The following is a 27,078-nucleotide window of genomic DNA, read 5'->3' as shown; positions in this document are numbered from 1 at the left end:
TTTCGAAAGCCAATTCAACTAATCAAAACTAACCCACGCTCTTGACCCGGGCGTGTGGTTGTCTTTTGTTCACAATCATGCAACCGGGTTAATTTAATTGGGTTGCTTTTGATTGGTTGAATTGGCCGTAGAGTTCCGCCCCGCCGTTTTATGTTTGTGCTGTCTTGTGCCGTCCCATCATCCATCAATCATTTCATTATAAATATATTCATCCTTAATTAAGTACATGTAGTGATGTCCCCCAAGCATATCTTCTGGGCGGTCTACGATGACGTTTGTCACCCTAGGCCTCCCTCCCGGAGATGTATGCTTTGGGGTTCCAAGATGTGAATGTCCTTAATTAAGTATATGTATATGCCTGCAATCTGCCACAACACTCGAGTGGAGATCTACGGCATTGTACTGTCCATGTATGCCTGCAATCTGCCACAACACTCGAGTGGAGATCTACGGCATTGTACTGTCCATACAAAAAACGGGGTCAAAAATGGCCCCAATAATTTTATTAAAATTTTTGATATTAGAAATAAGATGTTTTATAAGAATAATGAATATCGAAGACATCAATAATATATTAACTGAGATTTCAAAATTAAAAAATCAAGGAATTGAATTATCTGATGGTCTCGACAGTGAAAAAATATTATCCGATTATGAGATTATTAACGAACAGTCGAAACGGGGGCGTTTTACCCTGGCCCGCGAGTATTTTTTTATAAAACGATTACAACATACGATCAATGAAAACTTGTACCACAATGACGCAAATGCATTCATTGGACTATTCACTGCCGTTGAAATAATACGAAAAAAACTCGGACGTGTTTATGAACGACGCCGGGAGATTTCTAGTAAGATCAAAAACATTAGAAGGATTATAGACGAAAACTCCGTGGAGCCCCCGATGGTACACTCGGCGGAAAATTAGAAAATTGCGGATCAATTTACAATAATGGTAGGTGAATCACTTACTACTCGGCTAGCCAGAGAGCGGCTAGCAGCGCTTAAAAAGTTTATACCGTTACGAGACAGGGTGAGAGAGAAACTTCAAACGCGACAACAAATGCAAACCGATTTTACTGTTGGAAGCGAACAACTCTTTGCCCCGGTAACTAAAGCGACTAAGGATGTTACAGCGGCAACTGTACCCGTTCTTGGTGCGCTTGAAAAGATAGCGGCAGAGACAAAACAAACAAAAAGGTCTTTAGAAACACTCCCTGCAAAAATAGCGGCTGCTACAACACGGAGGCCACCACCACTCGCTATAACCGAACCACAAGAACCTTATGTTACAATGGCCGACGAGGAAGAATTAGGTGCTACTGCGAAAGAACCAGAAGAAGAAATACCCGAAGAAACACCCGAAGAAACATCGAAAGAAAAAAAGAAAGAGGGAAATATACCCCGTAATGTTCTTAAAAAGTCCGCAATAGATCAAATTAGAGACATCGACGACGATGAAGAATTAGTTAATTTTGTTGCTACAACATCAACTAAGAGCATTCGAGATGAGTATATCAATGAAGGTTACAAGAAAAAAATAACCTCGACGGAGAACTGGGCAAGAATAGTGTATTTAGCGAGTAAACATAGAGAAGCATTACCACATCGTGGTGATCCCGATTACGATAAATTCCTCGAGAAAGTTAAGAGTAGAACACCAAAAAAAGGAAAAGGATACCCTGTTGGTAAAGAATCCTACGGCGTTACCTGCCCTAATAGTGTTCTCAGTGATATATCACGGCTGGAAGTACTAATTGGAGGAAAACGAGCCGGAAATAACTCTACGGAAATAATCAATGAGGCCGCTGATATTTGCAAGCGGTTATTTGCAGGCGGTATTATGGACATTAATGCATATCGAACGCTCATAGACGAACTCGTGGATGATTAATTGGAAAACTGGTGTTTTTAATAAGGATGATCATACACTACAACCATGATAAACCAGTACTCGTCTACGTGGTAAACTCGCGATTGCCTGTTTACCGCGCGTACTATGGAGATGGTCTCGGTAGCACCATTGCGGGGTTATTTACAAGAATGGCTCCAAAAGTAGCGCCGTTAGCCAAACAATTAGGAATGAAGGCTATTGATGTTATTCGTGATAAGGGTATTAGTGCCATTGGAGATGTTGCCGGAAGGGCGTTTTCAGCCGCGCGGGACAAACTAATGTCATTGGTGAAATTCAGGAGAAAAAAACAGAAACCACCGGTAATGCCATCAACGACAGTGATGCCTGCAAATGTCAGTAAAGTAATAAATAACGCCGTGGAAGAAAAATTAGAGTCGTTGGCGACGACTTCGCCATCCGCCGATGCGGCAACCAACGCGCTCATGAACGCGATAGCGGGGAGTGGTTTAAATTCAAAGAATTTACGACGAAAAAATCGCAATTGAAAACATCAACATGATAAATAATAGAATGTTTGCGCGTACCGCTGATCCCGCGTTTGATATGGACGCCCCAGTACGCAGGGATGATTCTGTCCGTGATTATCAATATTATTCTTATTATGCAGCGCAACCTGACCTACGATCGCGAATTGAACTTCAAGTCCAAGATACCAGTAAATATTTTTTGCCGTGTGAAGCGTTTATCGAAATCGAGGGAGAACTCGTGACAAATGCCGCCGATAATGCACCATACGCAGATGACCATCGTGTTCGAGTTGGCTTCGTCAACAACGGTATCATGGCGTTATTTGAGAGCGCCAGATATCTTATTGACGGGCGAGAAATTGAATCAATAGAACGCGAGGTTGATGTTGCAACGACGATAATTGGGTTGGCGAGATACTCGGATGATTATACAAGATCGGCGGGCCCATCTATGATGTTCGCAAAGGACTCCACCGATAACGCTGATCACATTCAGTACATCAACGTGCTGACACCACGAAATACCGCAGCTGACCAGGATGAAGCAGCCAACCCAGACCGCAGAACAAGACCGGGTGCTGAGTTCAATATCATAAAAAGTACTAACGATAATTTTAATCTAGGGTTTGCAACACGAATAGGAATGTTGCAAGGACCACGCCGAAAGTTTTCATGCGCGATTCCACTCCATCACATATTTGGATTCTGCAGAAATGTTAGAAAAGTTGTCTATGGGGCTAAGCATACAATCGCGCTGACGCGAAGGGGCGATGATAACAATGCAATATGGCATGCTGATGGCGTCGCTGCCTGTAAAGTCATTTTAACTAAAATGGCATTGTGGATGCCGGTGCTGACTCCATCAGTTACCACGGAAGCACGATTGTTAGCATTTATGGAACAGGGAGGGAAATCGTTGTTGAGTTGGCTAGCGGTAACAACTGATGCTAAAGAGGATAACGTCGCCGATACGTTTACATGGCACCTAGCATCAAAACAGGGTGTTTCAGCCCCGCGTCATATATTCATAGCGCTACAGAATAGGGAACGATTGGGTAATCAAGAACGCAGCCATATGATATTTGATCGATTAGGAGTCATGGAGGTTTCGCTGAGAATAAACGGACAACAGGAACCATCCGAGGATATACAGCTTAATTACGGTGACAACCATGTCGCACGTGTGTATCATCGATTGCTGTCATATATGGGTCGTGATCAAAACGTCGACACTGGTTTGCAAATATCACAACTTGATTTTAAAAACCTGTATCCGATTTATTACTTTTCGTTGGAACATCTTGATTTAACGAGACAATCCGTCGTTGATATACACTTCCGAGCTCGTATAGCCCCAGCTGGTGTTAATTACAGAGCGGTCGCTGTCATTCTCAGCGATAAATCAATGCTGCTAGAAGGTGTTGGTGGACGAATGAGAATCGTTGATGCGCCAGTGGAAAACATGTAATTGAAAGCATAAACGCGTTTACAATAAAATGTCGTATAGTGTCGTCAGTGTAGAGTTGACTGATGGTCAAGTCAAGAAATTACGATCAAAGTCGGCTAAACAATGCGGAACCACAATAACGCTGAAGCCGTCACAGATGGCAGGTGGTAATCATAAGATATCGTTGACGGCGCGTCAAATAAAACATTTCAATGATGCGATGAAGAATAAAAAGGGTGTTCAAATAGATTTTTCAGCCGCAGCAATTAAAAACATGGAAAAGACCGGTGGGATATTTCCGCTGTTAGCTGCGATTCCGGCATTGATTGCTGCGGCCGCACCAGCAGTGGCTAAGGCGGCGGCGTTAGGAGCCGTTGGTACCGCGGCGGGGATGGCATTGAAGAAGGCAACCGGGAAAGGCTACAAAAAAAAACGACCCGTGGCCGGAAAGGGTCTAAGACTACCGGGAACCCCGTATTCATGGTACTCGGGAAAGGGTCTAAGACTACCGGGAACCGTTTATTGACTCGGGAGTCTATGACTCCCATGTCTAATTTTGATTTAATAGACGCCGCAAACGCGCTAGCGATAAAAAACTTCAGAGGTGTTTTTATGAGGGATCAATTACCGGCGGCACCAAGAAATATTGAAACCGGCATAATTAACCTCGATGGGTCCTCCGGAGCGGGAACTCATTGGGTTGCATACGCGATTGATCCGCGTGCGATCGTCTATTTTGATTCATACGGGTTAGCTCCGCCGAAAGAGTTTATGCGGTATATCCGGGCGTGTTCAGCCCGGGCGTGTTCAGCCCGGGTTTTTTATTCCACGCTGCCAACACAGCAATTGAGTGACCCGCCGATATGTGGCCGTGAGGTATTGAACGTACTCGCGGCGATTTCATCATCGCGAAAACCACCTCATATGGTTGTAAACGAATATACTAGTGGGGTCGTAGAGGCCCGGCGGGTTAATTAGAAACGCTGGTTTTTTTTACAATAACGATGATTGATATCTGGGGACGACCGGTTTCGGCGCTGAAAAAGCCCACGGAAACGCCCGCCACCGATGACATAAAAAAACTATTTGAGGATGAAATCGCTGATACGTTGAACTTAACCAGTGTTGACCCAGATGAAATAGTTGTATTTCAAGACCGCCAGGGTAAATTGAAATCCAGTAATGTGTCGCTGAATGACGTTTTAATACGACAGCGTGATGCCGCCGAGGGCACTATCGCGTTGTATACCGGCGACGGACGACTCAAACCGGGTGAATCCATCTTGACAATAAATGGAAAAATAAGTACACTTGGCGACAATTATATAACCATGTCAAATTCGTTAAAGGGTTTACGTGGTGAATTTAACTTTCATGGAGAACAGTTCAGGTCGATGATAACGCACGTCAGCGAAATGCGAGACATTGTCAATAGTTTTTTTCGGGGACCCCCGACGGCAGACGAACCAAATCTTGTAATAATAAAAAATGCTATTTCGAATCTTATGGAGATGTCGGCCAATTTACCCCCGTTGCGAAAAAATGTTAACAGGATCGATGACAACTTTGATAAATTCTTTGGTAAAAAAAATACCAAGCCGGATGAGATTACAATAACTATAAATGATATCACTGCGTATGGACAGGAAATAAAAACAATCAAAACTGATGTTGCAACAAACAAAAGGAGTGTAGACGCGCATGAACGGGAAATAGAAATAATCGGCGCTAATGTTGCAACGATCATAAATAATGTAGACTCGCATGGACGGAAAATAGAAACAATCAAAACTGATGTTACAACGATCATAAATAATATGGACGCGCATACACAGGAAATAGGAACAATCAAAACTGATATTGAAGCGAACAAAAAGGGTGTGGACGCGCATACACAGGAAATAGGAACAATCAAAACTGATGTCGAAGCGAACAAAAAAAATGTAGACGCGTATTGGCGGGGAATAGGATTAATCAAAACTGATGTTGCAGCGAACAAAAAAGGTATAGACGTGCATACATATGAAATAGGAACAATCAAACTTGATGTTGCAGCAAACAAAAAAAGTATGACCGAGAATACACGGGAAATAGAAACAATCAAAACTAATGTTGCAGCGAACAAGAATAATATAGACGCGCATTGGCAGGAAGTAGGAATAATCAGAACTGATGTTGAAGCGATTAAAGACGGGCTACCGAGAGTAGCAGAGCAATTTGAAAAAATAAAAATCCCTCATGAGAACATCATCAACACAGTATACACAATTCGGCATGGATCATTCGATTGGACTCCTACACAGAATACAGTAAATATCACCGCAACTGTTAAGGGCATTTATCGATTGACACTGATTTCAATGATGCAGTTTAATATATTATCGTCGAGTTCATCCGGGTTTAACAATACAATATCAACAATTATAGACAAGAACGCAACTGAAAAGTTTACAATTTATGCCGTTGATAGAAATCTAGCCGGGGCAAACATTACATGGTATATGGAATTTGTAGCGAATCTAAGTAATTAAAAACACTAGTTCTTTTAAAATAAAAATGACCACCAAGGAAATTGAATCAGAGGTATCACCGACGTCACATCAATATCGATTCGATACCGCAAAAGAATTCTCCGCGAACTTGAAAACGCTTTCCGAACAATACCGTGCAAAAATAAAAAAATACCGCCGAAAAATAACCGCCATCGACGCGGTCGTGTACTCGGTGTCGGGTATAGTGGCCGGTACCGGTGTTATTTTATCCACGGTGACCACGATAGCCCCGATCGCTGTTCCAATCGCTGTCTCCGCGATGACAACAGTTGCTGGAGTCGCCAACGCAATCACTAGGAAGATATCATCGTGTTTTCAGAAAAAACTCAACGAGTATACAGTAAAACATCAAATAGTATCCGACGCGTACTCGAAATTATCCGGGTTGATCTCGTTGTCAATTGATAATTTGTTCGTATCCGATGTTGAATTCTCCACGATGGTCCAGTTGTATAGCTCCGCGATGTCAAAAATCGAGGATTTTCAACTGGAAGCCGGAACCACCTGGTTGTTGAAATTAGACACTAAAGACAACAAATAATAATAATGTCGCTGAACCCCGAAGGGTTTCAATTACTTCAGCGGATCGCGGAGAACACCACTCCGGTACAAACAAATATGATATCAATAACGTCAACGAAACCCGAATTCAGTGTGAACTTCCCGTCGCCGGTTCCAGTGAAGGAAATAGCGCTGGCAAAATTGCGAGTATATCACAGTTGGCCTAATATTCGAGCGGACGCATTTAACGGACAACAACCTAATAACTCGCTGGTTTTTGCACGGAAAAATAAACCCGATGGGACCCCAGACTGGGAGGAGGTTACAATACCAACTGGGTCATACCAAATAGAGCAAATCAATAAAGAATTTCAACGCAGAATAAAATCGATCACAGGAAAGGAATCAAAAATCGCTATTACGGTTCATGAACCGACGTTATCATCGACGATTGAAATAAGCACACCGGGGTATATGGTTGATATTTATAACAGTTCAATAAGAACCATACTAGGATGGCCTAAGAATCCACCCGCGGATTTGCACACAAATGTGCAATCGTATCATGAGATTAATCCCAGTTATCTGAATGATTTGTCTATTATAAGAAACACGTTATTACCCAGCGAGTTTATATTTCAAGACAGGAATACCATGCAATGGTTTTTTCCGTATAAGAAAACTCCTGAATTGTCAGCCAAGGTCACAGTTCGTTTAGATGATATCACTGGTGCGTTTGCCGAGATTAATCGTAATTACCAATCACAACTAGAACAGCTACGGAAAACAAAAACACGAAAACACGTTGAGGTGTTAAATCAACTTATATCAGACATGGAATATATTAATGAGCGAATCGTTAAGACAATATCCGATAGCAGCGATGATAATAAACAAAAATTCCTAACCGGGTATAATATCACAGAAGCCGATTTACCCGATTTCAAGTTTCCAGGATACAACGCGCCAGAACTAAGAAAGTCTCTTAATGATTTTCTCAGTCCATCAACTTATATCCTCAGACACGATAACGGGGATGATGGTATGCATATTGCTCCATACAACGTAAATATCGCATCGGTGATAGCAATCAATCTAGTGTGTGATGTTATCGAAGGGAGTTACCAGGTAGATACCAATCAATCAAATCAAGCTCAACAGGGATATATCCTTTATTCATTTTCACCAACAGCCCCTCCGGGATTTTTAATTGTTGAGAATCCGATTAATCCGGTCTATATGCGATGCCATGATCGGTTTTTAACGAGAATTAATTTTAAACTCACCGATCAGTCAAATAACCTAATTGATCTACAGGAGGAGGAGTTAGTGATCACTCTGTTTGTAAGATCATTGTAAATAACTTCTTAGCAGCAGAGGGGGCGATGACATCGACGCGGTCGTCGATGTGCTTACCGGACGCTGACGACACTGGGGATCGGCGCGCAGAAGGTGTTAATTAAACCAAATGACGACGCGACGATCCCCCAACGACGTCGTCGTTTTTTTTTTACCAGGCGCTGACGACACTAGATCGTTGAGTGCAGAAAGTAATAATTAAGCCAAATAACGATTGGACAAAATGTCCGATTCGCCCCCTCTGCTGCTACTACTACTACTAATAATAATAATAATAATAATAATAATAATAATGTTTATTTGTAATACGGACCTCTGGCTGAAGATACATATCAATAAGCCATCATTATCATTATTATTATTATTATTATTATTATTATTATTATTATTATTCAAAAAATCACTGTTTATTTACGTTTGGTGTATTCTCGGGATATAGATATCACAATAATAATTTAATCGTATAAAAAAATAGTATCTTGCATTAAGTACATGGTTCCTTTGCTTATGAAGTCTCTTTGATCATCCCTTTTCTCTTCTTCCACTTTTTGTTTCTGCGTAAGACACTCCATTGACCAACGACCCTGCTCGTGACAGACAAAATAGCTATTGCTTAAATAACTTGTAATTCCCTTTTGGGGGGAGATGGTATTATTCATAGGTGTAATTTGGGTTATAGAGTATTCACCACAGATCTTGTTAGACGGTGTGTATTTCCGATTGGTTTTCTTCCATCTTCGCAGGTTGAAAGTCTAAGTGTGACTTAGCAATGGTATCATACATCTGGTTTCTTTAGAGAGCCAGCAAGCGAGCAAACTTGATTTTTTTGTATTTTTTTTTTTTTTGTTTGTTTTTTTTTTGTGTGTGTTTTTTTTACATCTTTATTTTCTTCTGTGCATTACGAACAGTACAATCCAAAATTTAAAGAGAATGGCAAATATTGGAAGCAGCGGCGTTTAAAGGAGAGACAACACATGTATTTACAAAGATCAAACAGAAATAAATGCATATATTATGAATGTTCACAATGAGAAATAAAGAAAAATAACTTAATGCATCGTCAGGACAGAATTCGTATTTAACATGTTTTTGCACATTTTAACAGCGTGAGTTTTGTTTAAGTTAACGGAACTGACACGTTTACAACGTGGCTTAAAATAATTTATGCTGCAAAGAAATGGAAATACAAGAATTCATTTAATGATTAGCTTTAAATAAGATTAAGAACGCATCGTCCTGTAATAAAACTGAAATGATCAGTCAACTATAGAAGAGACCTAAATTGGTTGATAGTTTCTTTTGAAAAATGCCCACGTTCTTGGCTTTGCCGTTGAACGCACTTGACAAATCTGTATGGTAGAACCGTTTCCTATGGTAAAGCAGTAGTATAATTTAATGTCCAAAAGAATTAGAGAAACTGAGTTTAGAAATCGAACTAAAGTGAGGCTTCAAAATCAAACTAAACTGAGGCTTCAAAAATTATGTTCTGTTTTGAGACAGAAAGACTTATTGGTATATATCAGGGACCTAAGTTGTTTATATTTGCGCATGCACCTGAGTGATCTGACATTATAAGGGGATCAGACTTAGAGAATAACAGGTTGAAGGACAAGTTCTTCATCAGCTTTGTTCCGTACTAACGGAGGTCTGTGGAGCTAATTGTTTCTTTACATCGGTCACTTCACTTTTAAAGAAACATCTAGCATATATTCTTATATGAATATCTGCATCTACTAGCAAACAATGTGCAATATCCAAATTATTGCACTTACGTCACATTTTAAATTTAGAAACACTTAATGTCTCCATATCTGAGTCAGCCAAGATGATGGGAGAAAAAACATGGAAAACGTTGAAGGATAAAGTGATGCATATATTAAACCAGTGAGTAGGTTTTATGGTACACGGTTAATTTGGCAATCCTCCAATGCTTTATAAAAAACTACACTACATAAGAAAATCGTAAGATAACCTTAGTAATATCAAAAGAGAGGTAAAGGAGAATGAAGATCATATGAAAAGATGGTAAAGAAGACTGGAAGAATGCAACACTACCATTAGAATGCAGTGCAGTCACAGGAAGCAAACCATGTATTGGGACCAGCTTGGAAACGTCTCAGACAATGCAAGTCTTCAAAGACGGTTACGGTTAAAGGAAAAGACCACCTATCGCGAAAATAATAATGACTGTTTGCAAGTTCTGACAAGAGAATATTAATGTGTGCTGGGTACGCAGAGCCTTTGTACATGTTTTTTTATCATGTCCAACAGAGAAACTTACCTCTGATACATTTTAATACCTATATGATGTATTGATTTAAGTATTTTTGTGATGTTAATTATTGCTATTTATATACAGAATAAATGTTATTTTCTAGAAAGCATGTGATTTTATTTAAAACCAGAAGTGTTCATTCATTTTTCATAACTTTGTGATATGGTCCATTCTTGAGATAAAACCAATGAATATGGTATGCATCAGTGTAGCACGTACGCATTTAATCGTGACGAGTTAATTCGCTAAACATTTAGCTGTAATATACCTGGTTGTAATAAAGTCAAATACTTTCATAAATGATAGACACTAGAACAGATAATGCAGTTCGCTTTAAACATAACATCCCGACATTAGCTTTAAGTACTATTCCACAAGGCATACGAATTATTGTTGAATTGATACAGTTTTTTTCTACTGGAAATAAATGCTTACAAATGTACATTGATATTAGTTACGACGCCTTACTAGACAATCACTTGATTGTCTCTGATTTCAAGTTATTTTTGTTTGATTTCATTCATTTGTATGTTAAAAGGTGCCTTTCAATTCTCCGTTGCCTGCTAATGAATATCAAATTTATGGATCTACCGTTAAGTGTTGAAACAAATAAGTTTTATTTTTTTTTCAAAACTGAAAATCGAATAGCAATGCACACTGCCGAAAAGACTAGCCTTACCTTAACTCATGATTGTATGGAGAGAGATTCGTTCATAATAGATATATGCAATTCTACATCGATTCTATTTAGTAACTTATACATGAGCCTTACAGTTACTTTGCCGTAATTTTTAACATCTGCAGTATAAAAGACTAGTTCTAGACATGATGATCTGGTTTCGTAAAAGTATGAGCATTTCATTCTACAAGATTCTTAATGGTAGCTTAACATCTTATGTTGTTTCACAATGTCTCTCCACGAACTTTCCTTTCCTTTACAATAGTAATGTTTGTTTTGATCATGTGACACTATCAGTTAACTTTTGAATGATGTGTGGGATGACCGGTAGAATAAACTCGAGGCCTTGACAAAATTAATAACTTGAATTAATGTGAACCAAAAAATATGTTAAAAGGTGAAAGATTGTAATGTTTTCTACTGGACAAATATACGTATTTCTTGTCACTTGTTTCGCTGTGTGAGAATATTATGTAAATGAAACGACTAAGCAATGAAAAATGTTAAAACATTCTTTAACTTAGAAAACTTATGAAGAAATTTTAATTGTTTGAGCCTTCTGTTTTGCTTTCTCTGGAATGGTTTCGTTTTTTCTCCATTTGTCGAAGCAATTCAACTTGTTTTAGTGTTATCTGATCAGTGTAGTTCAGTAAAGTGAGAGACAATATGAAATAGTATTCATTTTGAGTCATATATTATTCCCAGATGTTCATGCCTACATTGCAGCAAGATAATAAATCATATGCCAGTAGAGTCAAATATTTTGTGTGTTTCAGCATTTGTTTTATGCATAAATACTGGTACCAAAACCTTTATCCACAGCCGAATTCATACAGTTGATCTTTGATAGCTCTGATCAAATAATAGTTGATTTGCATGTGTAATTTTTTTAACCTCTGTATCGATCATAAGTTTCCAGCAGCCGTCCGCAACTTAAAGCGGCTACGAACAACCAGACAATGGATTGTAGTTTACCTGGATATTACCCGAATGTACAATATGTCCAACAACCCGGATTTTCCATGATGCAGATGATGCAGCCGGTATGTATGGATTGATATAGCATTTAGATGGTATAGTAATTTTAAACAGGGATTCGAAATTAAATGAGAATAAGCACTATATATACCCCACGTTTATTATGAATAACACACGCAAAATTATCAATGTACATGTTTCATAAACGTTTTGTGAATTTTGTGAAATTAAGATGAACCTTTTTCCGGATATAGTTGTTTGACACGAGAAAACTTATGTCGTCATTTCTGAGTTTGACAGAAAATGGTTTGGTGCAGGAAAATTAAAAATTAGATTGTAATAAATATAAAATTAGTTTGGGAAATACAAGGAAGTTATAACCAAATGGTAAGAAATAAACAGTATAAACTGATATGACATCAAATCTCTCATTCTATTTTCGATTTACCCGTCAGAGTCATTATAGTGTACTCAAATGACATGTGTAAGATGATGTGAAGGCGCTAGAAGAAAAAATATTATTTTATTGTCTCTGCTTTCCTTTGCTGAAGTGGCAATTGTTTTTAAATAGATGGGCGTATAGATAGAAATGCCTGATTGATTTTATTCTTTCTTCTGAAGATACAACAAAGCAACAGCACCACAGTCGTCATAAATCAGCAGCCACAACGAAGCACTGGTCCTAGAGATTGGAGTACGGGGCTTTGCGGGTGTTTAGAGGATGCGAGCTCATGTAAACTCTCCATCTATCCCTCCAAATATATAAAACCTCACTAATTCTAATCTCATTTATTCACAAATATAGCAATTATTATCGACATTTATGTGCTTATCTTATATAAACGATTTCAAGGGAATACTGTATTTTTGCGGGACTGGGGCTTTCGAATTTCTGTGTTCGATATAATGTTGAAAATATTTTGTCGATCCCAACACTATGCTGAAATTGATATTTGTTTCACCCAAATACAACGGGAAACTTGTACAAACAGTCATTGTCATTTCAGTTTTTCCTCTTTTTTATCAATTAAAAAACGAACAAGATTCAGGTTCATTTCATGAGGCAAAACAATTGTTTGATTCATCTTGTAACCCGTTTTGTCCTTGGCTGTATCATGCGATTTAGGAAAAGTATTTATAATTGGGAGTTTTTTTCCTTGGCTGCATTGTGAGATTCACGGTAATTGAATACAGTTACGAGTGACGGTACCGCCCTAAATGGCGTCATTTGTTCGATAGCCGTAATACAGCTATATATCTTGTTATGCATATTTGATTTAATTTTTTTCTCATTTAATTTAATTGTCACTTTCTAATTTTTTTAAATTTCACTACATGTTAATGTGATGTAATTTTGTTTACTAGGAATTTGATATTTTCCAGAAAATTGAGTTTGACCTGAATCTTTTAATAAATACCAAATAATAGAAACACTGGTTATATTTCTGACCTAGTTCCTGACCTTAATTCGGAAATCCAAAGTTCGAGACTCGAACTTGAATTGATTAGAACATTTCATGACTAGGACTTCTAAAATTTAATTCGTTGGATTATTCTCCGATTATTTTTGGATTTAATTCTTAAAAACCGTAAGTTCTTATTTTTTTCATTTTAGAGTGTTTTTCCATGGAAATAAATCATTTGTTAAATTTTTAAATCTTGTTGTTTTCACTCTTTCTTTTCTTATTGTTTATTAGAGCCTAAACACGTAACATAAGAATCTCTTTACACCAAAACGTTTAATGTAAACATCATTATTTTAGCATAGACATTGAGAAACTCCGACTAGACATTTGAATAATATTTTTGTACAAATGTAAATTCATTCTCGATATAAGGCCTGAAGACTATCGTAGCATTATCAATAATAGTAATAATAATAATAATAATAATAATAATAATAATAATAATAATAATAATAGAAATAATAATAATAATAATAATAATAATAATAATAATATTATTATTATTATTATTATTATTATTATTACCTATGTTCATGAAGTAATGAGCAAAATTGCTTTCATTTTAGATATGTTGAATTAGTGTAGGAAGTTGTGAAAACTATTGATGTAAATGTAAGAAGATTTGGTGGCTCACTGAATAAATGAATAGTAGGAAACTATCTCAGCCACAAAAGTAAATAAAAATGAGAACAATAACTTTGGAGGCAAAACATTAACTGTAAAAATGGTAGTGCATTAAATTTCACTAAATGTAGATAATTCCTTTCTGATATGAAAACCTTCGTCAGTGCCAGGTGTACAATTGTCACACTCTAGAACGTTTTTGAGGACGTATTTCACAATCCCAGTCTGATTCTTCGGTCCAGGTGCAACAGCGCTTCATGATTTGTTCTGGACTACATGCTGTGTCAAGGTGCGATATTTGTTCCTTCCAGATATAATACATACCAGTAATGGTCGTTGCTGTTCCGAACTTTAGAATATAAACCCCTCTCATTCAACGATCAACAAAATGCCCATTATTTTTCTGAAATAGTATTTAGATAGATTTGTGTTTGTTTTTAGGCTCTATTTTAAAGCTCAGCTAGCATTATACTCGTGTAGGTTTCAATAATTATTTGCATATAATATTAGCTGTGTGTCGAAATCACATTGATATTGCCAATACATTTTTATTGACGTATTTATTTTCTGAGCGGTGTTACAAATGCAAATAATTCTTCCTTGAAGTATCATGTTTGTTAGGACAAGACTGATATGTCTCAGTAGCTTAGTAGATATTGTACGCTTCTATTCAAAGTCATATTATGATAATAAAATGTAAGGATGATGATATGTATATCTATATTGTGTGTTTCATTTTTGTTCATGATTGTAGATTTAAGTGTCTTTTTTTAAACATCATCATTCAGCTCAATGACCATACGCTGCACTGTAATGGTTTGTAAACATATTTACGTGATCATTTGATCTTGTTAAAGTATTCTGGAAATGAACTCAGAACCCTCATCTCATATCTATTAGTGCTTCTTAGTTGTTTATTTTAATGGTAATATCAAGCAAAAATAATTAATCCTATCTAATATATGTAGCGGAATCAGTCTTTTGGTTGTGTGCATTTAAATTCAATTATTCCTTGGAATTACAAACTGCTCATTGCCTTTGGAATAAATTGACGTTTTTGGATTACTGTGAATTAATTTAAAGACAATCGTGATTTTATCAGTCTGTTACATCAAGACTCTTGACGCATTATTACAGTCGAGGTTGGTGGTTCATCAGCACATTCATGATTTGACTTCATTCTTAGCACCACTGGATCTCATTTGCAATACGTTATAATTTTGGACTTGAAATTAAAATAATTAGGACTACATGGTAATTTGTTCGCAATACTGTAAGTTCTATTTAAATGTTCACTTTGCATTCAGAGGGTGATACGTTATTGTTGGATTTTGCAAAACCTTTTGATTTTGAACAGTTTCTTTTACTTAGTTTAAGGTCATAGAGTCGTAACAATAATGACTCCTTAATCCAGGTTACAGTGCTAACACCACCTTTGAGGTATTAAATTGTTTGTTAAAAGTTAGGGCAACCTGGTTATTACACTTATACAGATTCCTTTAGAACAAAGAGACAGCCAGTTGGGTAGTTTGGGCCTAAGAAACCCCATCGTCACACATACCAAGCCTATATATCGCACACAACATTTATACGTACTTACATATGTCTTGTTTCTTGTCCTAGGCAGGATCATATTTGATATGTGGTCGAAAGTTGAACGCACGAGTGAAGGTCTTTCCCCTTCCTCCGTTTATTTACAGTCCCTTATTAATGCATAGGATCGATCTCAGAGTGGGACGCATGTAACTTGAGACAGTAGGCATTATGCTGAGAGAAAGGAGTGCGCCCATCCCACCCTCCGAAATTGAGAGAACCAGTGCCTTCCGATATTGAATGACTGTGCATCCTCTTGAATAAGGATCAGTTTCCTTTCAAACTGAGCTTGTGATTTTGTGTGCCTACCCAACCCACCATCAGAATATAAGAAATGACTAAGCATCTTCGATTAGTGGTTGCTATGAAACAGCAGAAAAGAGTCCCTCTTGCAACTTTGTTCCATTTTGATCCACGTTGGCACAGCCCGGACTCACGCCGAATCTAGATAAATCAGAGCTCGTTCTTCTCGGGACTTTGTTTACATGGCAATAAAAATCCTCACTCTTCTGGAGAGAGTACGTGTACCATCAGCAACGATAGTCAGAATCATTGATTTTTTGAGGACTGTTCAGGCTAAAACTTTGATGTTGGCCTGACTTTGCCTTTTCCTCCTGGGGTCCATGAAATATTTTCTCTGTGAAGGCTTCACGTCGAAACCACACAAGGATTTCGATGTCAGCTGGGGTCTGATTTTGAATAATATAGGATGGAGTTCTTCAATTGGGATCGACTCCTGAATGGAGTTCCACTAGAAGTCTCGAACTCCGCCCATCTATGTACACCGACTCGTTAGTCTCAGGTTGGTGCGCACATCTAGAGTCAGAAGGTGTATTTCTCCTGGGTCTTGAGTCTCAAGATGAAGTCCTTCTAACCATTATGAAAACAGGTAGGTGTTTTACGCCCTGCAGGAATCCATAGACCAAATTAGGGGCCATTGTGTGATAATCTCCTTTAACAACACATCTCAGGTTGCACATGTCAGACACCAGGGGGAATTTATACTCCTTTTCTTTCGGTGGCGATATGGAACATCCTACTCCGGACAGAATTAGAGGAAATACTATCTGAGCTTGGCATATTCACGGCAATTATATTCTTGTAGACAGTATGTCTAGGCCAGGCCAATAAGTTTTCATTGGAGTTGTGTCAAGAACAAGCATCAAGAGGTAGCGGTTACTCGATTAAGTCCTTGGAGGGAATATTTTGGAATATCGTAATTAAGAAACTTAACAACTAGCTCACCTTTATGTCTCCCCATTTTCCGATTCAATAGTCTGGGTAGTCGTTGCCTTCAGCTTGGAATGGCAACGGTCATTGGCTTATTGATCCCACCCTTCAGGTTGATTCCACAAGTTCTCCAGAAAGTCGAGACTTCCACTGCTCAACTCATCCTGATATGCACTTTGTGACCTCAATGGTCGTGGTTCACCGACCTCCTTAATTTGTTGGTAGACAAGTCAGAATGTTAGTTCACTGGTAGAACTTACTGTCGCAGCACGGGTATCAGCCTCAAAACATCCCTCATGTTATCAACCTTCACGTTAGACCAATCTCCGCTAGTGAGACTTTTCAAGAAAGTTTGCTGGATACATCATTCGTGCCAGAAGATGGTCTGTGTATTGTCCATAATGAAGAATCATTTGTGACTGATGCACAAGGAACCTCATTAATCCTAGTTGCCCCACTCTCACTGCATTGGCAGATTTTCTACTTTTTCTTTTTGAGTATCCATCATGCCGGTCGTGATTATCACACTTAATAGCGCATTCGTTTTGAATAGGATCAAATTAAATAAATTAGCCACAGATGTCATTTGAATTTTTCATATGCTTTGTATGTCTTCTAGACAAAAAAATAACTACTGTCGGTACTTTCATCTTCTTGAGAAATTCTGAGTCACAGTTGTATCTGACCTGGTGACAATCTTATAGACTGCTAGTATGTTCCAATTAACAATTTTAAAAGGAGAAGGCAGTGTATAACACTTTTATCCCTTCCGTTAAAGAACTCATCCGATGTTTCGGCAGCCATAGTATATCTCTAGGTTGCCTACACTCACTATGCAGAGAGCTCACTGATCTTTTACTGATAGAGATATTTCATTCAATCAAATGAAATCAGAGTTATCGCTACCTTATAGGCGGTCTTCAATCACTCGATTTTGGGAAACATCTTAAATCATGCGTTTTGGTGATTGCATATGATCTACTCCTCCTTTTATCTTCGGCCTTTAACAGACACAACCATGGTCATTTGTATCTGGAAACAATAGTTGAGATATAATAAGTATCACTGATTTCTGTTAACAGTAGTGGATTTATTAAAATTTCTGATGCAGAATTTAAATTCTACCTCTTTGTAGGTCACCAGTCTCTATCCTACTTGACACATTCAGCTACACAGCAGTGACATATTTTGCATTACTGACTTTATTATTATTATTATTATTATTATTATTACTGAGTGGGGGTGAAATTAGTTTAAATTGTGTAGTCAGATTCTCTCATCCCACTCCGCTCTGGTATATTTCAATGGTTCATATTTTAGAACTGCTTAGAATTAGAGGAAGGTTTTCTAGATATGAAAACGGTAAGCTACATATTAGTGAAGCGTAAATATTACATAATTAGAATTAGTTTACCCATGCCAACCCCCTCCACCAAAATAAATTTTATACCTTTGAGGCTTTTCACAGTGGCTTAACATGTGGCAAATGTGCTACTAGGAAGTTCAGTCAGACGTCCAAAATATTAGGGGATTCCGAATGAATTCTAGGTCTTGAATATACTCATGTACCAATAGCTTTGAATGTGCAGAAGTGTCAATAGCAAAGATCTCTCGAAAATGAATTTTCTGAAAGTGTCTTTAAATGAATTCACAATAATCACAAAGTATTGTTTAGCCCAAAGAGTAACATGAACACATTGTAATTACAATGCATAGTTTAAATAAATAAATATAGAAGTCCTCTCAAATTATAACTGAACGCAAATTAAAGACTAATAGTAAGATAAAAACAAGAATGGGAATCGCAATGAATAATTGTAAATGTTATTTTTCTGTACATGGCCACGACTCCGTGTTGCAGTACATCACTATGTAGCAATACATCGACACCTGACATATATCACACTTAATCATCAGTAGTTATATGTGACACTATACACACTTTTCTTTCCATAAACACATCCGTCCTTATAAATGTATTCCATTGTTAAACCTATGGACAGATTTAAAATTAGATTTCCTATACATACCAAAAGCGGCGCCAAATCAGGTAAACATCAACAGTACTAATGTAACCTCATTGAGGCCAGCCCTTATAAACACTGTTACCGTTTGTCCCTTTCAACACTTTTGACCCTATAAACCCACACCCACGTTAAACATGTGTGCCTATTTAACATAGTATTTCCAGTTTGTCCCCCAAGAGTCCACTGCATGGTAAACTTATGGATTAATGTCAATTCCCGTTTGTCCTCCGTTTTTGCACACAGGCTTAACAGAGTAAAATCATGGACAAAAATTAAAGACATAATATAGATATACAACGCAAAACTTAATTAATCTGGCGGTTTTATACTTGCCACTACCACTCCTCCACCAAAATTATTTTGTTTCTGAAAATACAGTATTGCGTTCTACTTCATGCTCTTTTAGGAAATCAAGTATATCAGTATGACTTATGAACACATTTTAGCATGCCTGTGCAACGTACAGGGTTTTATGTTACACCCCCTGCACCAACCACCTTCCCTCTTCAACACAAATGTTATCAACATTGTCTGCAGTCCGGTCTTCTATTTTGCCCTATCCAGATCTATATCCTCAAGTAACGTGGTCAGCTCATACCATGCACCATTCTACAGAAAAATATTTGCTCACTGAGACCTACCTTAGTTAAAATAATGCCTTTTGTTGTGTATAGCTAATTTGTTTACACATGTTCACCGTGTATTGAAGCTTGGTTAGGATAGTGGTGTGTTTCTTTGGGAATCGCCAGATGCCGAACAAGGATAAATCAGGTATTTACAATGTAAAAGTTTGTATCCTTCGAAAATCTACAACTGAAGGAAACATTATATTCCTGACATTTAGTTATGCTGTTCTCAAAACTATTGAAACTTTCCTGAAGAAAGATGGCCATCGTATCCCACTTTTCTTACACTAATATTTAACCAACACTTCGCATATCCCAATATTGAAGCTGTAAAAATTGAAAACGCCCATTTTCAAAAGGATAGCTAAATTTTGGGATTTAGAAAGTATGTGTTCTTTTGATATTAAATATATCGATATTATATAGTTATATTGTCATCGGTCATCAGCGTGCATCAATGACTTGAACTTGAAATCAGACCAATCTAAAGATACCGAGCGAGGATGATCACGTTTAGAACATATTCCAAGAAGATGAGAGTAGGAGTCCAAAGAATAATATCAATCATGGTGCCTTTTTAAGGTATGCATGCGTACACAGAAAAACAAAATATGCGTGTATATTTACAATGGATTTTATTTGGAGTTGGGAAACCTTAGACCTTCAAGATGAAGATATGTTCGAGATTGTTAAATATTTGCTAATATCAGCTTGTTATAACCAAAGAAGTCTTATATACAAAAGATATTACAAAACAAAAGATATAGATATATGTTAAAACAATTATAATGAATTTCAAAAGCATCTATGAAGTTTGCTTCTTTTTAATCCATTTAATAAACAGTGATGGTCAGTCGATTTTGAGAGTTTTGTTTTTCTCAGCTGACTTAGATAATTTAGTTTTGTCAGTTGATTTAAAGAGTTACGTTCTATCAGTGGCTTAGAGTGTTTATTGTTTTGGTAGTTTGTCGGTTTATTTAGAGAATTTAGTGTTTGTCGATCGATTTAGAGAGTTTTGTGTTTGTCAGTTTACTTAGGCAGTTATGGTGCCATTGGTACATACAATTGGTATGAAGGGAGTTCCAAAGTCAAGTGAACTCAATCCGATTCCGATATCACTGCTGCTTGAGTGCTTCGATTCAATATTGCCAACACTGTCTGATGTTGTAAATACTTATCTCTCATCTGGGGACTTCCCATTAATTTTCAAAGCTATTTTTGTATAGCCTCTATTGGTAAAAAAACAAAAAAAAAAACAAAAAAATAAAAAACGCTGCATCATAACGATCTTAAGAACTGCCGCCATGTTTCTAACATCACATTCATATTAATATCGTAAAAGAATTGTTTGCCTGAATTCAAGTAGTATTTTGACAGATGTACAGGCCGCTTAATTACCTCGCCATATAACTGAATCTGCCCTTCTGAGGGTAGTCAACCTCCCTCTCTCTGCTTCGGATAGTGGGTAAATTAAAGTCCTGACCCTCCTTGATTTTTACTATTGTAATTAATTTATATCTGCTTCGTCTCTGTATCTGCTACTGAATTTTAAAAATTTAACAACACAGCTTTTCGAAGAACTGAACACTCCTCCCCCTGCTCTGTAACTTCCATTGGCTACCCGTTCAATCCATAATCAAACACAAAATATCTTCACAATGCTGCATTTCGTTAACTGGCTCAAGTCCAATGTACCTATATGACCTCTTCCGACACTCGTATTCTCATTTTACAACTGGTAAAACGATGTCATACGGACAACGTTCTTTTGCGTACCAGAGCCCGGCACTGTGAAACGACTTTAGACACAATGTCACTGTTATCTCATTCAAGAGTGCTGTTAAGTCTCACCTATTTCGACTAAAAAAAAACGATTTGAGGACTTAATACTGTTTACTTCCTTCATTATTATCAGCATATTTTTGTTTCCAACTTCCTGGTGTTTGTTGTTGTAATCTTTTCGTTGTGTATGTTTTTATGTGTTATCTATTACTGAGAAACGCCTAGAACTTCTGATGATTATGCGCTTCACTAACCCCTCATTATTATTATTATTATTATTATTATTATTATCATTATTATTATTATTATTATTATAGTCGTTATTATTATCATTAATGAGATTATGTAAGATTGTTATAAATTCCATTTTGCACAGTCTGTCTCTCTCTCTCTCTCTCTCTCTCTCTCTCTGTAATAAACTGCTGGATTTTCATATTGCTAAAGTAGGAGAAAGTATTGTTAACAAAATCAACAAGCAATATCAAAGAGATACTTCTACATTCTGATTTACGTCTAATTATTTTGCTATGAATAGCATGATACAACCATGAACACTTAAAGCCACACAAAAACTAAGGTTTTACAAATTAATGAAACCAAATTTTCCCAAGCAAAAATGGAATATTGGAGGAACTGAAATTACATTGGAGTTATTGTAAATAAAGTTGTCTGTGACTTTTGAGCAGCATAACGCCGATTTCAACATGATAGTGAACTCAACAGAACAGCTACCACCTCATCTACTGATTTTGTAAAATAATACAGAAACTGACAGAAATACCCTCAAAACTGGCGAAATATGCTGCAGACTAAACTATACGCAATCATTTCCAAATTCAATAAATAACAGAGGTATAATCCTAAAGCACCAACCTGGCATACAGGATTTGGTGTGTGGCTATTACCTGCCTACTTTCATCTCTATTTGTTGCTTAGCTACCGATACGAATCTATATCCGTCCTATCTACATATCTTCGTTTACATATCTACACATGTCCATCCATTTATAGATACGACAAGCAATATATACATACATAAGTGAATACAAGCAACTATTTATCTATCCATCCATCCATCCATCCATCCATCCATTCATCCATACACACATACATACATACAGACAGACAGACAGACAGACATACATACATACATACACAGACAGACACACACTCACATACACACATGCGTACATACATACATACATACATACATACATACATACATACATACATACACGCATACATATATACATATTCTTATATTACGTGTTTAGGCTCTAATAAACAGCAACATAAGAAAGAGTAAAAACAACAAGCTTTGAAAAATTTAACAATATATTTATTTCCCTAGAAAAATACTGTAAAAATTGAAAAAATGAGAACTTAAGGTTTTAACAATCAAGTACAAAAGTAATCCAATGATAATCCACGTATAAAATTTTAGGAGCCATAATAATGAAATGTTCTAATGAATTTAAGTTCGAGTCCCGACGAAGAATCCAAAATGAAAGGCTTTGACGTATACTGTACCCTGTATAGTGTGGTTGTCTACAATTACTTGTAGAAACACAAGAATTAACACTCCGTTTTCGGAAATCCGAATAATTTTTTTAAGAAATGTCTTTGTTCAAGAATTCTGTATGAGCACTCAAAAATATTTCCAGAGAAACAAATTGATCCTTTTGAATCCAAATAATTTGAATAAACATTAAAATCCAATTCCGAAAATGACACAACAAAATAAACACCATTACGTTCCTGTGTTTAGAAGCCCGACTGAGATCTCTAGCTCTCCAAGCAATGGTTTAAAACTTAAATATTGCGCAAAACAGATGCTCGGATAAGAGCCACGTGGTCATGTTTATCAGCAAGAACCAATCATTTTGCTCAAAGAATAAATAAAAAAGTGGTTTACTTCAATAAACCTATTTACAAACTTAGGGTCACGTATTCAGTACAGCCTCAATCTCACTAATTTTACTCTTTCTTCCGCTTGTAAATGCATTTTTTTTAAACTGTCTTTTGTCTTTCTTAAATTAAAAAAAATTGTTCACGTGACTGTTACTAATTTAGAATTAAGGTCGTGAACTAAGTCAGCTTTATGTATTTATAAAATGAACAGTCAGGGTCAAACTATTTTCTGGAAAATTATCGAGTTCCTAGTAAACCAAACTACATTAGTTTGACATATAATGAAATAAAAACATTGAAAAATGTTAAACCTTGCAAACAATTAAATCAGATATAAATTAAATCAAATATGCATAACAATACATACATACATGCATACATACATACATACATACACACATACATACATACATACATACATACATATATATATACATACATACATACATACATACATACATACATACATACATACATACATACATACATACATTAGCTTCATACCAGAGACTTAAAAAAATGGTACTAACAGCTGCCTCGCTTGGCGCCCAGCATTAAGAGGTTAGTGTTAGGATTGGTCGGCCTGGCGTCAGAATAATGTGACTGGGTGGGACATCATGCTACATGTCTGCGGCATGATGCCCCAGTGCTAGACCTCACTATAAACTGCCACACTGCAGACAACGTAGCGATATGACTGAAAAATTGTTAAAGCGACGCTAAAAATAAAAATCACATCACATCACATACATTAGCTATAAAATATGATATACACGAATTAAAGAAAAATAGTTATACTTAAGTAGTAAAAAGAAAATTCTTGATATGTCATTCAACGGGTCTAGGGAAAATCTCTATAAAGCGATACTTACTTATAAGTGGGAAATGTCATTTTCAAACCATCACATATTCCTTTCAAGGTATGATGGCATGCTGCTGCACGCCATGTTACTCTTGCTACCTGGCCGTGGAGCTGGGCGAGTCTTGTTGTCTTCCGACGTGTTTCTGTCCAGGGGAATGCATTCCTGTATGTGGAACCGCAGTCCCATGGCTAGTCGCCCTCAGGGTTAAAGTACGAGAGGCCAATAAAATCCAGGTAACAGGGAGAGAGACAGAGAGAGAGCGGGGGAATGAGAGACCGAGAGAGTGGAATACAGTGACTGACAGGGATATTGACTGATATATTTTTAACTCCGTATATTTGGAATTGTACAATCAATAACAAAATTAAAACAGCAAAAATGAAAAGGTAGCAGTGATTAAAGAAAACAATTTACCATCAATTTACAACTAATTGCAATAAATAAACTGCGTATATACTGAATATTTACCATGAAAACACAGAGCAAATAACTTTATATATCGTATCGTCAGGTCATAATTCTTTTTTAACATATTTTCTGCACAATATAACAATGGAATTATCGTTTAGATATAGCTGGTTTCACTCAAAATAATATTATCTCACTTATTTATTATGCAGTCCTTGTGGTTTGTTTTCTCCGTTCTTAAATCATCAAATCACCCTTTTCACCCGGGGCACATAAACTTCCCTTATGCGCCTTTTTACCAGCTTTTCCGTTTATTTTCTCCTTTACCAAAGCAAATATTACACTGTCTAGCACAATCATCCACAAATTAAGCGACCATGCTATACACTCTCATCAACTCGTAATAGTACATATGCATTGAAAAGTACTGTAATGCTATTTTTTGTAAAGACTGAATTGTATTACGTTGTCAAACGTTAATGACGGTACTGACTTCAGATTGGAGGTGAAGACATTATATATGGTTATGAATCTTAAATGAAAATTGACGCCGCTTTTAACTAATACTTTGACAGCTTGACATAGAATACTTACTACTTCTTGACAACCTTTTCCACTGCTGAAGGAATATTGAACCTATTAGATATGTAGAAAGATGTATAGCTCACAGTGGCCCTCATACATGCATCACATACGCAAACAAACACACACAAAAACACACACACATATCTATCTATCTATCTATCATCTCTCTCTCTCTCTCTCTCTCTCTCTATATATATATATATATATATATATATATATATATATATATATATATATATATATATTACAGGGCAATATCCTTGGCGACTGCATGGCTGTTTGTTGTTGTCCTCTGTGCGTCATGTGTCAGCTGAAGCGAGAGTACGGTTTCATCAGACAGCATCCTAATCACGACTGAAAACTCCCAAAATGAGACTGGTGAATTGAGCATAACAAAAGAGCTACCTAAACGTGTATCTCATACGTTTGGCAGAATGTCAAATTATTGTGTGTTTCATTAGTTTTAAAAAGGAAAAAACTCGTTGTAAGCAAACACTAATATGGAAATGAAACTTTTTGATGACCTTCCGGCGATTATTTCGAATTAATTTATGCCATCACATAATCCTTCGTTAATTGCTTTTGTACCAGTTTATATTTGGCAACCTGTATTCTTACGATTGTAGCTTGCGTTGTTGTTAATACCTGTTTCAGTATACTGACGTATTAACTAGACGCTGTCTGAAAATAAACATTGGCCCATTTTATTTTATTTTTTTCATTTTATTTATCCTGGAATTCATGTTTTCTAACAAGTCGTAAAAACATTTTTTTAAAATCTCGTACCTGAACTAATGAAGTATTTTTAAAGTACTGTAGAGAACATAGCCAAAACGTACACATTTGGTGACAAGAAAGGTAAATTTGGCAATGAATTCGGTCTGCTCAGACACATAACGTCTCAACAGGGTTTATTCCGGTAGTGATAAAACAAATCAGAAAGAAATATCTAGGTCAACTAATTGTGCTATAAATTTTCTTTCGAAGCATCATTCTCCGTTCTCGAACTGCTACTGAAGACAAATATGAAACTCTAAAAAAGCACATTTCAGAATTCGAAAAGCGTAGAAAACATTAATTTTGTTTTTCAAGTCAACGAGTTTTGAAGTTATCTTGTTGAGCCTTATTTGATAGGTGAAAGATCGACAAAAAATAATAGAGAACCAACAGCAACAACCAGTATCTTTTGCTTAATTGCGGCTGCCAAAATAATTTCATCTATAATGGGCATGTTATATAGAAGCCCTTTTTAGAAATTTGTATCTGACAAATTGAAACTTCTTGCAAGTGTCCATAGGGGGAACTCCTCCGAGTCCGCAATACCATACACAATTTCGGAGTGTTTCATGCTGATATGTTAACCACGATGTCAAAGAATCAAATCCTATAAACGTTAACATGTGTGTTTTCAATCCTCCAAGCATACAGTTTATTACCATCCATTATTATTATTATTATCATTATTATTGTTATTATTATTGATAGTAGTGGTAGTAGTCACTTGCATATATGTTTCTATTTCTATCAAGGTCTCGTTTTATTTCAATTTTCTGAATATATTTATTTACCCAGGATATAATGTCTGAAGTGAATAATTTGCATAATATAATTGACGAAGTTGCGCTGTGTTTCCTTATTAGACGAATTTTTATTTATTTATTTATTTTGGTACGGGTGGGGTCTTCGATTCACCCAATAAAACATCATCAAAGTTAAAAATACAGAGTCCAGATCATTGACAGTACGATGTTTTGTTTTATTTTAGAACGATTCCATGCCATTAATATGGT

At 36.7% G+C, this 27,078-nt stretch overlaps 1 protein-coding gene across 2 annotated transcripts in view; it reads left to right on the top strand.

Annotated features, from left to right (window-relative positions):
* The window catches only part of LOC149797112 (placenta-specific gene 8 protein-like), an 83,333-nt gene extending 57,176 nt beyond the window's left edge, over positions 1 to 26,157 (top strand). Inside the window, exons 3-6 of one of the 2 annotated variants that reach the window (XM_089961782.1) lie at positions 12,108 to 12,238; positions 12,795 to 12,906; positions 24,353 to 24,528; positions 25,539 to 26,157. In XM_089961782.1, coding sequence (XP_089817908.1) covers positions 12,108 to 12,238; positions 12,795 to 12,906; positions 24,353 to 24,528; positions 25,539 to 25,646 — 527 coding nt within the window. In that variant the 3' untranslated portion in view covers positions 25,647 to 26,157. The remainder of the gene's footprint in view (positions 1 to 12,107; positions 12,239 to 12,794; positions 12,907 to 24,352; positions 24,529 to 25,538) is intronic. The other variant, XM_089961781.1, reaches the window with a different exon arrangement.
* The last annotated feature ends 921 nt before the right edge of the window (positions 26,158 to 27,078 follow it).

Source organism: Sinohyriopsis cumingii, chromosome 6 (assembly GCF_028554795.1).
Source record: "Sinohyriopsis cumingii isolate HCF-2022 chromosome 6, ASM2855479v2, whole genome shotgun sequence".
Lineage (NCBI taxonomy): Eukaryota > Metazoa > Mollusca > Bivalvia > Unionida > Unionidae > Sinohyriopsis > Sinohyriopsis cumingii.
Note: the sequence above shows the minus strand (reverse complement) of the source record. Positions and strands in the feature narration are given on the sequence as shown.